General features: G+C 37.4%; 1 protein-coding gene across 1 annotated transcript in view; it reads left to right on the top strand.

The window, feature by feature from the left end:
* Positions 1 to 13,389, top strand: part of NEK11 (NIMA related kinase 11) — a 128,584-nt gene that overhangs the window by 72,942 nt on the left and 42,253 nt on the right. Inside the window, exons 13-14 of the mRNA XM_063303983.1 lie at positions 3,792 to 3,807; positions 7,661 to 7,797. Coding sequence (XP_063160053.1) covers positions 3,792 to 3,807; positions 7,661 to 7,797 — 153 coding nt within the window. The remainder of the gene's footprint in view (positions 1 to 3,791; positions 3,808 to 7,660; positions 7,798 to 13,389) is intronic.

The raw sequence follows: 13,389 nt of genomic DNA on the forward strand, positions 1-13,389 counted from the left end.
CAAATTTAAGATAAATACAATTGAGTCTGGGAGTGGGCTTCTGTGCTTCATTTCACCCCATCCATCATTTCAACACTTCATACTTACGCTTATTTCCTTTTATACCTTTCTGTTTAGAGTTCTGCCAGGTCAATATTTTAATTTTTTTTCAAGGTTTTAAGAAGTTTCATTTTTTACTTTTCAAAGCGAATCTTTGTAGCTCAGTTGAACTGTGGAGTCCTTGGTGCTCTCTGGGCCTTGTTGTTTTCTTGCAGACGTTTCATTGCCAGACTAGGCAACATCTTCAGTGTGAAGAGGGAGTGGGCCTCGGTCTCAGTTTATATGCTGTGGCTTGCCCTACCAACACAAGCAGGGCAAGCCACGGTATATAAACAGAGAGCAAGGCCCACTCCCTCTTCGCACTGAAGATGTTGCCTAGTCTGGCAATGAAACGTCTGCAAGAAAACAACAAGGCTCAGAGAGCACCAAGGACCCACATTTTTTACTTTAGTCAGTCACCAAGCTCCAGTTCCCTAAATTCATAGTCTCACTTTCCTGTTCCATTATTGTTATATACTTCACTGATTATACTACTCAAAATTCATTGTACTAATAAATATATTGCAGTATGTCACTTCTGACAAGCCCTCAAGTTTATTATAATTCCAAAATAGCAAATTATATTACAATAATTGCATATATTATTTTCTATTTTCAAGCTAATTTTTAATTTTAACATTTGTCAATGTTTCATCAAGAATGTCAACCAAAAGAGTTCCACAATTAGAGATTACATTATTTTGCTGTGAAGTATTATAATTATATGTGATTATGTAGATTATATATAATCTATTTATAATTTAATCAAGTATAATCTACATATAATCAAGTGTTGAGATTATGTTTAATCTATATCTGTATTAACTATTTTGCCAATGACTTTGTTTTAAATGGGGATTGGCTAAAGGTAGACCTGGGTATACTGGTAGATCTGAATTATGAGAATAATTGCCTGGATTACCTTGGAATAAACCCTAGTGAACACAGTGGGGCTATTTCTGAATACACGGGCTTAACATTGTGCCTCTGGAGAATTTTATTTCTCAAAATCAAACAATCAGTGAAATTTCAATGCTACACAAATCAGGCTGCATTTTTTTATTCTAGTGTCCTATATAAAATTAAATAGTTAATTTTACACATTATGCATGATCCTTGATACTCTGTCAAGAGGGATTTGGTCCATTAATGCAGTCCATCGTGGAATGGCTTAAGGTTTTTGTTTTTTTAAGACAAAGATTCTGAAAGTATTCCTCACAAATGTTGCCATACATTTTTTAAAACATTTTGACAACTGACTGGGCTTAACTTCTGACAAAGATAATTGATGGAAACGTTGGTTTCTACTTAAACTTCAGTAGTTCAGTTCAGTGGCCTTCTTCTGACATAACATTTGTTTTCATAGCAGTGCTTTTCAAAACATTCCCATGCAAATCTGTACAGGAAGAAACGGTCCAGTACGACTATCACCATATACACTGCTCTGCTTCTTACATGATTAAAAAATGGAGTATCAGAGACTTCAAGCCAGTTTTTTCTCTTATTGCTGGGATGTACTGTATATGTAGTGTTACTTACACTGCTGTTCTTGGGGTTGGAGAACTTTTTCTAGGTCTAGTTTAATGTAGAATGAGACTGCTGAAGGCTTACCCAAATTGAACAGTAGGAGGCTCTCAGTCAACATTCCAACAAGGAGCAGCATCCCAAAGGGTGAGCAAAAGAGGTCAGAATGGCTAAAGCAGCCTTGCGACACATGTCCCACCCCTTTTATATATCCATTTATATAAACAGCCCATAAATCTTGCATGTGACTCGCACATACATATGGAAGGGGCACAGTGTGTCATGTGTCACCGCTCCGGTGCTTTTGTCATTTTGATGAAAGCAACAATATCCTGCATACACGTCAAAGGTCAGCAACTTTTTCATCCCCATTGTGCAGTGGTCTTTTCACCCTTCTCAAATGAAATCTATTGTAGAATATCAAAAGATTGCAAATCTTGTGAGTTCCCCAAAGGGTTTCATGATCTCATAAAATTTTGCCCATTTATATTTTATTTTCCTTGTTACTATTTTAATGCATTAAAATTAACCATTTAATTAACTGCATATAAAATTAGTTTTGTTTAATTTGGAAGGGTTGCAGATATGCTTATGGGGAGAGAACAGATGCCCTGCTGCCCCCCATACACCATGTTGTTGAACTCTACAATATGACACTGTAGGAGAAATTTCTTCTTGGAGTTCTTGAGTACCAGGGAGCAGACACTCTTCAGTTGAAGCACAAATTGTTCATTTCAATACTGGAGCACAACAGCAAAAGTGGGTGGGGATGCAACCCCTCTATGTAGACTTATGCAAATTAGAATGTACATATGATGGGATATAGCAGCTAATATTTGATTGGATACAGCAGTGTTGTAAGGGTTTAGTCATCTGTTTTTGATTCTGTATCTGTATCTCTGTAACATACAAGAAAGAAGAAAGGTCCCCGAGTCATTTTCTGACTCTTTGATGCCGCTTTCGTGAAGTTTTCTTGGCAGACTATAGAGCAGGGTGGTTTGCCATTGCCTTCCCCAGTTGTAATTACCTTTCCCCCAGCAAGCTGGGTACTCATTTTACCGACTTCGGAAGGATGTAAGGCTGAGTCAACTTGAGCTAGCTACCTGAGAAACCATCTTCCGCTGGGATCAAACTCAGGTCGTGGAAAGAGTTTTGGTTGCAATATTGCTGCCTACCACTCTGTGCCACACAAGGCTCATATAACTTACAAGGGAATCTACATTATACCTCCATGGTAATAATTGTTCATTTTTGCCTAGAGAATTTAATCACAACTGTTCTGTTACTGAAACATATAATGGAAGATTCACAGGGTAGGCTAATTGGGCCAAACTGTAGCCTTTGCCGTATCCTCATTATGAGCTTACGTTGCCCATTCATAGATACATCTGAATGGTTGCAGATGTAACATATTGTTACACAGATGGCACCAGCATTATGTCATTAGTAGCTGAAACAGCCCATAAATTTTGCATTTTATGTGTTTTCAAGATATATCCTGAATGGTGAAGTTGCAGAAAGTTATGATAACCAGGGTTAGTTGCAAATTTGTCCACTTCTTAATGCTTACCTGGTACTATGACTGAGGAGTTGTCTTGGACTGATAAACATATCCTAACAACTTTCAAGAGGCCTAGTGTCTAAAATCAGAATATTTTTATGTTATCCTTGATGAAAATCATGATTTTTATGAAGTATGAATTATAAAGCTGAACGTTCTTTAATGTTAAGTCTCAGTGGTTGTTTAAATCCTTGTTGCTTACTGTGAATTATGAAACCAGTCCACCTAACTGAAGACCATTTGGGTGAATATGTTGATTGTTTCATTCAAATGATTGACCCAATTATTGTCCCCTATTTAGGGCCAGTCTTAGGGCCAGCCATTTAGATAGAATGAGATAGTTGCCCTTGATGTTGAAGGCTAGGGTTCCTCCTATTCAAGACCTATACATATTGGTGGGCACCCTTGCTAGCAGGGTTATTTACTTTTATAAGTAATACTGGCTGCATACCTGCAGGTTGGGAAGTTGCCATTATTGTCTCCTTACATAAAAAAGGGGACAGAAGTAATCCAACCAATTACAGACCAATAAGTCTTATTGGAATTATTGCCAAAATGTATGCAAAGCATTTGTTGAACAAAATTGAAGTTTGGGACATGGAGAATAACCTCTTAGTGAAGGAACAAGCAGGATTTAGGCCACAGTGTTCTACAACTTGAAACCATCTTGTATCAAAGCATTTAAAAATGGGTAAGAAACTGTTTACCACATTTATAGATTTAAGCATGGCCTTTGACTTGATAAATAGAAATATCTTGTGGAAGAAACTGGTGGATCTAAATATGGATCCTAGACTCCTTTTTTTTTGTTTTTTGTTTTTGTTAAAGCTCTTTATTCTAATACGCAGGTGAAAATTCACACTGGTATACATGGATCCCTAACTAAGAGTATACCTACTAATGTCGGTGTTAGACAGGGTTGCGTCTTAGCACCTATGCTTTTCAATCTTTGTGTTAATGACTTACAGGTTTTTTGCATGTGGCAAATATACATATGCACAAAATATTTAATAGATTTATTAATATTCTATTATATGCGGATGATATGGTCTTATTAGCCCATTCTCAAATCGGCCTGAGAAGATTGCTGCAAAAGCTAAGTTCCTGTTGCACTCTTAACTCTCTAATTATTAATAAAAGTAAATCTAAAGTGCTAGTATTCAGTAAAAAAAAATGTGAAACACAATTGGTATATAAATGGAGAACCCATTGAACAAGTGAATTCTTACACTTATTTAGGGGTGACTTTCACTAACACTGGTTCACGGATGAAACATTTTAGAAGAGACATGGCAAGAGCCAAAGCAAGCACCAAAAGGCTATACAAATTGTTTTATCACAATGAACCAAGAATTTTGAGACCTATCTTGAAAGTCTTTAGGGCCAAAATAATACCGATGATGACTTATGGAGCTGAATTATGGGGTTTAAATAAAGCTACCCCACTTGAACAAATTCAGACGTGCTTCCTGAGGCACATTTTAGGAACTGATAGGAACACATCTGCCTCAGCAGTCAGAGCAGAATTAGGCTTTTATCCTCTAAATGGTTATCTAATGATTAAAGTTTTTACATAGTGGCTGAAGATTCAAACAATGAACCTTAATAGACTTCCTAGAATCTGCCTAATTGAACAGCTAAGTATGACGCAGCCTAACACGTGGGCTTGTCAACTTTATGATGTTATCTCATGTTGTGGGCTCTCTATTCAGCACTTATTATCCAGGACCCCCCAAGCAAGGAAAATTTTTATGCAGAGAGTTATGGATATAAGTGCCCAAACTGATTTGGAGCTTTTAGCTAAAAATAGTTCTTTAAAGTGTTTGGCTATTAACAAAACAAATTTTCAACCTGAAAAAATACCTCTCTGTGAGTCTGCCCCAATCTTTAAGAAGGGCTTTTTCCAGAGCAAGATTCGAGTTGTTGGATTCAATGGCCAAATACGGACACTTTCACAACATTCCATACTATGAGAGAACTTGTATATGCAGTTCGCCTGATACTGAAAATATTCCTCATATCCTGTTTAATTGTCAACTAGATATCTATCAGACTTAAATATCTATCTCCACTATTGGAAAGAACAGCGTACTGGGACCCCAATTTTAGATTGTCTTATTTTCTCCAGGGTAATAATATACTGTATATATTATACACAGAACTGCTATGTTCATATTGAAGGCTGGGGCTTTAAGATCCCAATATATTAAACAAACTGGGGTACCCTGTAAAGGCAACTATCTCATCTGATTACTGCCTCCTTGTACTGTGATCATGTATATATGTATTTTGTTTTATTTTGTTTTATTATTGTATCCCTATTATTTGATTATGCTTTGTTTATATTTTAATTTTATCTTGCTGTCTTGATAAGGTCAATTTGACTAATCAATAAAATCAAATGAAATGGGCTAGGGTTCCCTGTACCCTTTAAACCAGAGGGGCACAAATTATGACCCCAGGGCAGCATCCCACCCCCCAAAGATTAGGAATAAGTCCCTGGAGCCTCTCTAAAAATTCTTGCCAAATTGTTGTTTTAAATGTGAAATAAGGGGAAATTATTAAATACGCAAGAGCAATCAAATGTATTTAGTTTGGTTTAAATTAAAATTAAGTTACTAATTTTTGTTCTGGCTCCATCCACCACTTAAAGGCAAAGTGTGGCACATGGTTGTGAATCCTTGCCCTAAATTATCCTGCTGCCTTCACTTTCAGTGGAGAAACCTGTTCCTTTTCCATTGTTAAAAAAAGGTTCACTAACAGTCGAGTCCCACTCAACTAGGAAGACTATTGATCTGTTCTCTGACTCAAGCAGAAAGTGTCTTACTAGTTTATCCAGCCTATTTCTAGTAGCACAGGCAATATCTTTAGCCACAGAGAGAACTTCTAGGAAACAATAAGCATTTTTTGCACCTCCACCACTAGTGCTTCTGATTTTTAAATACTGAACACGGTTTGAAGCAAGGAAAGTGAGCTCATCTGTTGTTAATACTAAATGAAGATTCATTAGAGAAGTTTTAGAGACACTAAATAAATTATAGATAATTCATGTACATCTGTGAGAAAGGGTGTATAATTTTTCATTGACATTGTTTCTGAAAATCTTTGTTTTCAAAATAAAATTGATATATGGTAAGAAAAAAATTATGTTCTATTTTTGTTCATTATCAAATTACAAACTTTCAGTGCAGTTTGCTTTCTTATTGTTCACCTTAGTTTGTTGTGTAAAAGTGAACTTTCCCAGGATTCATAAATGCATACAAAAGTTGGAATGCTGCATTAATGCACTAATAATGAACTCCATAGAGAAGGAACTAATTAAAACTATCTTTCAAAGACACTATTTATCTCATTAAGATAACACTGCAGTAGTCATAAAAGAAGTTGGGATCTAAACAAAGCAGCTGATAATTTGCCAAGTGCAAGTTTGGGCATTTTGCATGTCATTGATTTCTGCAGTTTCATTTATGGCAAAATGCTTTTAAGTTATTAAAAAATGTCTAGAAGCTCAGTATTCATACCATGCTCTATGCACAACTACTTAATTATTCTGAATGACATGCTGCTGCTAATATTTTTTTATAAATTTTATTAAGGATTTTAATTACAATAGTAAAATCTAATACAAACTAAAAGGAAGAAATAATATAAAGAAAGTGAAAGGTGCAAAGAGAAGAAAAGATATAGAATATCAAAAGGAAGGGAGAAAGGAAAGTAAGAATATAATGAAGAGAGAGAAAAGAAATATAAAAAGAAGTGACTTCCAACCTTCATCAGAAATATAAACATTTTTTGTAACTCTTCACCCCCTTAGTTTACAACCAATTCTTTCATCATCCCATCTCTTATTTATAAACAAATCCATAAAGCATCATCTTTTCAGTCCTAGTGTAAAACCAACTTTATATTGCTTTCTTTTACTTCTAACAGTCTTAATCTTTAGTCCATTCAAATAATGTCATAAATCTCATTTCTTCTTTGTCCCGTCTCACAAGATTCTTCAAAGCTTTAACAAGCCTCTTTTGTAATTCCAATATAAAATAATTATCCAGGTCACTCTCTTGGTTTATTATTTGTATTTCCCTTTTGACTTTTAAAACATGAACCAGTTTCTTTTGTATGTCTAGTAGATACCCTTTTCCATATCATTCTCGCAACATGTTATTTGTAGATCCATTTTCAGTGCTATCTCTATCTTATCAAATAAAACTTGTCCCTCATCAGCCATTTCTTCCATAACATCTTTTGGACATAGTCTATCCATAGAAGCAAACATCGCTATTGACACTGTTGATAGGAACTTCAGATTCCATTTTTTGAAAGTGTCCTTCAGTATTTTCAATGTTAAAACGTTTTGCACCGATTATTGAAGAGCCGGTCTTCATTCTGCCACAATCGTCGGCTCTGCTTTTCGTGGAGCCGTCTTCAGTCTGCCATTTCTTTATTTACTAAAGAGTGTTTACTGTAATTCACAGATTAGGTCTGTTTTCATTGCAGGGATCCCAGAGGATCCTCTTACCGCAGAAGAATATTATAATGATGCATTTGATTCCTGCTCAGAAACAAGCGGAGAAGAGGATGAGGAAGAGGAAGAAATGAATGCATCACAGACAATATGTAGAACACATCCACAGGTATACATTCACTCTTCAAATAACTGCTGAATTAAAAGAACCACTTATACAGTGAATTTGCACAAAGTGAAAAATATTCCTTTTTGAAAAGAAGCCTATTAGGATTATTTGAGCACTGCTTGTCTCTAGTAAAAAATCAGGAATGTGACAAGTAATGCACATCCTAATCTGCACCTGGTTCATTGATAATGTATTCAAAACAAGGACGTATATTTTTCTGAAATAGAAAAGATCATAGTTTGTTTTTTTGTTTTTTTAGAATTAAGCTCATCAGCCAATAGATAACATCACAGAGTTGGAAGGGCCCATTTAAGCCATCAAGTCCAACTCAACAAATCTAGACCATATTTTCTCCTTTTTTTTTTCAAAATACTTTCTTTTCTCAATGCACTTCAATCATTCAATGACTTGGTGAGATGGCCAGTAAAAAAATGTGAGAAATAAATAGATAAATAAGTTCCAAACCTAAACCAAAATAAATCATAGTAGAACTGAAATCTGAACCTAGTTCTGAGTGCAATTGTCATCCTAGCTGCCCGAGTTTAGTCAAGCAAAACATTATTTTATATTTATATTTATTTATTTTATTATCAAATTTTATCACTTTTTATTTTTATCAATTCTATTATTTTATATGATGTTTGCAGGGTTAGAACTATATCCAGCATTACTCAAACATTTGAACACTCTGATGAATGCAGCAAACAAAATCATTATTTTCATTAGTAATAATTGTTGGGATTCAGAGAGTATGCTACAGTAGACTAGGCTAAAATGGAGTTAGGTCGTTTGTGTGGAAACCAAAACAATTTCTTTGCATGCTGTTTGAATAAGATCATTTGTGTTATGTTTAATTTGAAGATAGCTGTTGTGTTTTGCTAACTTGGGTTTAGAGCTTAGTATACTGTGCAAATCCAACCATTGTGGGGTTTTTTCCAAATAGATCCAAAGTTTTCCTGTGAATTCCATAAAACACTTTAAATAATTTTATGGTTGAGTTAATTGCAGTTAAATCCAGCAACTTTTCAGAACTGCAGAAGGCCTATTGGATCTGCCATCAAAGTTGGACATTTTGATATTTTGTCATGTCTTTATATTTCCCTGAAATGGCTGGGGAATGCAAGCTGTTTTTTTGACACTTCTGTTAGAATTTGATTCAACTATCTGAGCCTTTTTCGTTTTTCATCTAGTGCCCACACATAAATATTGTTGTCATTATTGGATGAAACTATATGAGCAAGATTTGAGCATATTTGGGTACATTCATATTTAGCACCATATCAATAAAACTATATCAATAAAACATCATTTTACTTCTGCATTTTTAATCCTATTTTCTTTCATCTGTGTTCCTTACCATTGAATAAGCCTGGTTTTACAGTTTTCTAAATTGAAAATGCAGCAAACCTAACTGAAAATCATCAACACTGATGATGAAGGGGTCTAATTTCTTTTACAATTATTGATAAAAAATTGCTCTTTACATAATCACACTTTAAAACTAAATTCAGAGTTGGGTGAAAATAGGATGAGCCAAATGATTCTAATCTTCTTGAAACTGATGATGTATTAACTGTTAACTAGCTTCTGATTCATCCTTTGAATGTGAAAATAAATGGAAAGCTAAATGAGTTCAAGTCAGTTTCCATAAACAATGTGTTAGAATGCATTGATCATTTTTGAACTGAATTGGTGATAGGGTTAACTTTAACGTGAGCTGGATAGAATATGGATTGTGGATAAACACCAGGAGAAATTATCTTAACTAATCTGAGTTGGAGGCAAAACAATGCTAATCAAATGATTGGACAGCAGAATCTTTACTTACTTGCTTCATTTGAATGCTATGCATTTTCAAAAGCTCTGAGTGGCTAACAATCTCATAATAAAATAAGATGGCATCACAAAGAAAAAAATAACTTCAGCTATACATAAGGAATAACAACATCAAAAAAGGGAAAAGCCCCAGGAAATACAAAAGTAATGGGCTGGTGAACCATGCTTCAATTATAACATATCCATCTCCTGTGCTGGACAGAATGGATGGGTCCTAATGGCTTTCCTAAAGCTTAGGAAGGACAGAGCTGTCTGAATCTCTATGGGGAGGGAGTTCCAAAGTATGAAGATAGGCATAAAAAGGCACACTTCCAAGGCCCTGTCAGATGGCAGTCTCATAAAGATGGGACTCAGAGGAAGTTGACCCTGTTTGATCTGATCAGACAGGCAGATGAATAGAGGAGAAGGTAGTCCATCAGATTACTTGGTCTGGAGCCGTATAGGACTATAAAGGTGACAGCCAGCACCTTGAATAAGACCTAAAAGCCAACCAACAATTAGTGCAGCTCACAAAGCAGTGTGGTCCCGGATATACTGTAGCTGTAGCTTCCAAATGCTCTTCAAGTGCAGTCCCATGTAGAGCACATAATAGTAATCCAAATGAAAGATGACTAGGTCATTAAAGACTGTGAGCATGGTCTCCCAAAGGCTACTGTTGGTGCATAAGATGTAACTGTGCAAAAGTCCTCCTAGGTATAGATGTCACCTGTTCATTGAGTAGGAGTTGTGCATCCAGGAAGACCCTCAGATTGCAGCTCACCTCTGAAGATGGGAGTTCAATGCAATTCAAAAATACTCCAAAGATAGTATTTTTCAGGAGTTGTTAGGCTCACAAACCCAAAGCCAACCTCTCTCCAGTCCGAGTCTGCTTCTCCCCATCTAGATCCTGACACTTCTACTGCATTGCCTGTTTGGCCTATTGCTGAGATGTGTAATTGGGTATTATTAGCATATTGATGATACCAAACTTTGTGCCAACACATTACTTCTCCCCAGCACTTTCATGTGGCTGTTAAAAAGAAGTGGTGATTGGAGAGACTCCTGAGGCATATGAGGGGGCATACAGTAATCTCTGATCAATGTGGTATCTTCTGGATATTTTGAATTGCAGTTCTTACAATTCCTTGCCATTGGCCATGCTGATTTAGTCCAAGCTTCTATAGGATAACAAGTTACGTACTTCTCTTGGGATCCAATAGTTTTGCAAATTATTTACTAAATAAGTTGATATGGAGGGCCTTCTTTACACTGTCACATGTATTGCTTCCGTTGAGAAACAACTATTTTTTTTTCCCACCCACACTTCCCCCAAATTTCATACTTCATATCTGCTTCTGTATTTCTGAAATGTTAGAGATCCTATAGGAAGGAGGGAAGGGGAATGGGAAGGGGAGGGAGGGAGGGAGGGAGGGGAACCTGGCCATGTCTTGATTGTACTTCAGTAAGAACACAATGAGAAAAGGAATGTTCCACATTATCTGTGCCTCTCCAGTGATTACATGGAACCTCCTGGACTTCAGTTCTGAAGTCTATCTTAGCTATACCATTATTTGTCAGCCCATGTATTCTCCATTTTCTGTGAAATGAGAAGAGCTAATTGATGTTTGAATGATTAAAGGAGGAGTGAAAAAAGCCCAGTAAATTACTAGTTCATTAAAAAATCCAAGGATACAGTCCACCAGGAATCCATGCACAAAACAATTACAGATAAATCAACATTGTAGAAGACTTGAATTTTCTGTACAATTTCTTTCTACATATGTATTCTTTCAATATATGATTTATATATAGTAATTATAGAATGAACTGTCTCATTCATCCTTTTTCATATGCATATTTGCTTTAACTGAAACGAAACAGATGCTGAATCACTAAGGAATATTATTTTTCTCTGTGACATATCTATATAGATCCAGATAAAGATATACAGTAGATACATAAATTCTCATTTTCCCATGGCAACTGACAGGTTTGGAATCCTTTGGCTGCCTTAACTGACTGTTATTCTAAGCTTAGCAAAATTTTTTGTACTTTGGATGGATGGATAGGTAGATATTAAATATAGCAAGATTGCTAATTATTTCAACAGCAAATTATATCAGACTCAGTCTGGCTTAATTTATGCACTATCAGAGAGTAAGGTGAAAAAAAGGGAATGTCAGACAGGAATGTCTCCCAGACATGACTTGGCTAGATTAGAATCTTTATTGCAGATAAGAAAGCCTCAAATCAACAACAGTTGATTGCCTATTACCAGTGCAAAGACACCAGAAATTTAAATTTATTTATTCATTCATTTATTTTCAAATTTCTATCACCACCCATCTCCCCCAAGGGGGACTCCGGAAGTTTACAATATAATTGGAAGTTAAAACTATAAAAGACATAAATTATCATACAAATAACCAATATAAATAGAAAGTAAATGATTATAAAATCGAGCAGCGACAAAGTCTTGCTCAGGAGGGAGGGCACTACAGGACCAGCCACCCCCAGGAAGGACTATTGACCTTCCCATCCCAGGCGAGGCGGCAGAACCAGGTCTTCAAACTCTTCTGGAAGGCTGGGAGTGAAGGGGCCTGCCTCACCTCCGGGGGCAGAATGTTCCAGAGGGCGGGCACCACTGCAGAGAAGGCCCGCCTCCTGGACCCTGTCAAGTGGGATTCCCTTACTCATGGGGTCCACAGCATGCCCTCTCTGCATGACCAGGTGGGACGGGTCGATGTTATGGGGATGAGACGGTCCCTTAGGTAACCTGGCCCCATGCCATATAGGGCTTTAAAGGTCATGACCAACACCTTGAATTGGACCTGGAAGCAAACTGGCACGCAGTGCAGCTTGTGCAGCAGTGGTGTCACATGTGCCAATCTTGGGGCACCAATAACTGCCCGCGCGGCTGCATACTGGACCAACTGAAGCTTCTGGATACTCTTCAAGGGTAGCCCCATGTAGACCGCATTGCGATAGTCTATATGGGAAATGACCAGGGCATGAGTGACTGTTCGGAGGGCATCTCAATCCAGGAACAGGCATAACTGGTGCACAACATGAAGTTGCACAAAGGCCCTTCTGGCCATGACCGCCGCCTGCTCTTCGAGCAGGAGTTGTGAGTCCAGAAGGACCCCCAGGTTCTGCACTGGGTCTGAATGGGGCAGTGCAACCCCATCCAGAACTAAAGATGACAACTGCCCAGATACCGAGGAGCCATCAACCCACAGCCTGTTGTTCCCCATCCAGATCCCCACAGCCCCCAGGCACTGAGAAAGGGCAACCACCGCATCACTTACCTTACCCGGGATGGAGATAAATAGAGTATCATCAGCATATTGATGATACCTCATCCCATGGTGACCGATGATCTCACCCAGCATATTGATGATACCTCATCCCATGGTGACCGATGATCTCACCCAGTGGTTTCATGTAGATGTTGAATAGGAGAGGGGAGAGAAGTAAACCCTGTGGCACCCCACAAAAGAGGGGTCAAGGTCTCTTACCTCCTATCACCATTGATTGTGACCAGCCCTGGAGGAAGGAAGTGAACCAGTGCAAAACCACGCCACCCACCCCCAACTCTCTGAGCTGCCCCAAAAGGATACCATGGTTGATGGTATCGAAAGCTGCTAAAGGTCAAGAAGAGCCAGGATGGATGCACTCCCTCCATCCCACTCCTGCCAGAGATCATCCATAAGCACAACCAATCCAGTTTCTGTCCCATATCCTGGCCTGAAATCTGACTGGAAGGGGTCTAGATAA

This window comes from Candoia aspera, chromosome 4 (assembly GCF_035149785.1).
Source record: "Candoia aspera isolate rCanAsp1 chromosome 4, rCanAsp1.hap2, whole genome shotgun sequence".
NCBI classification, from domain to species: Eukaryota; Metazoa; Chordata; class Lepidosauria; order Squamata; family Boidae; genus Candoia; species Candoia aspera.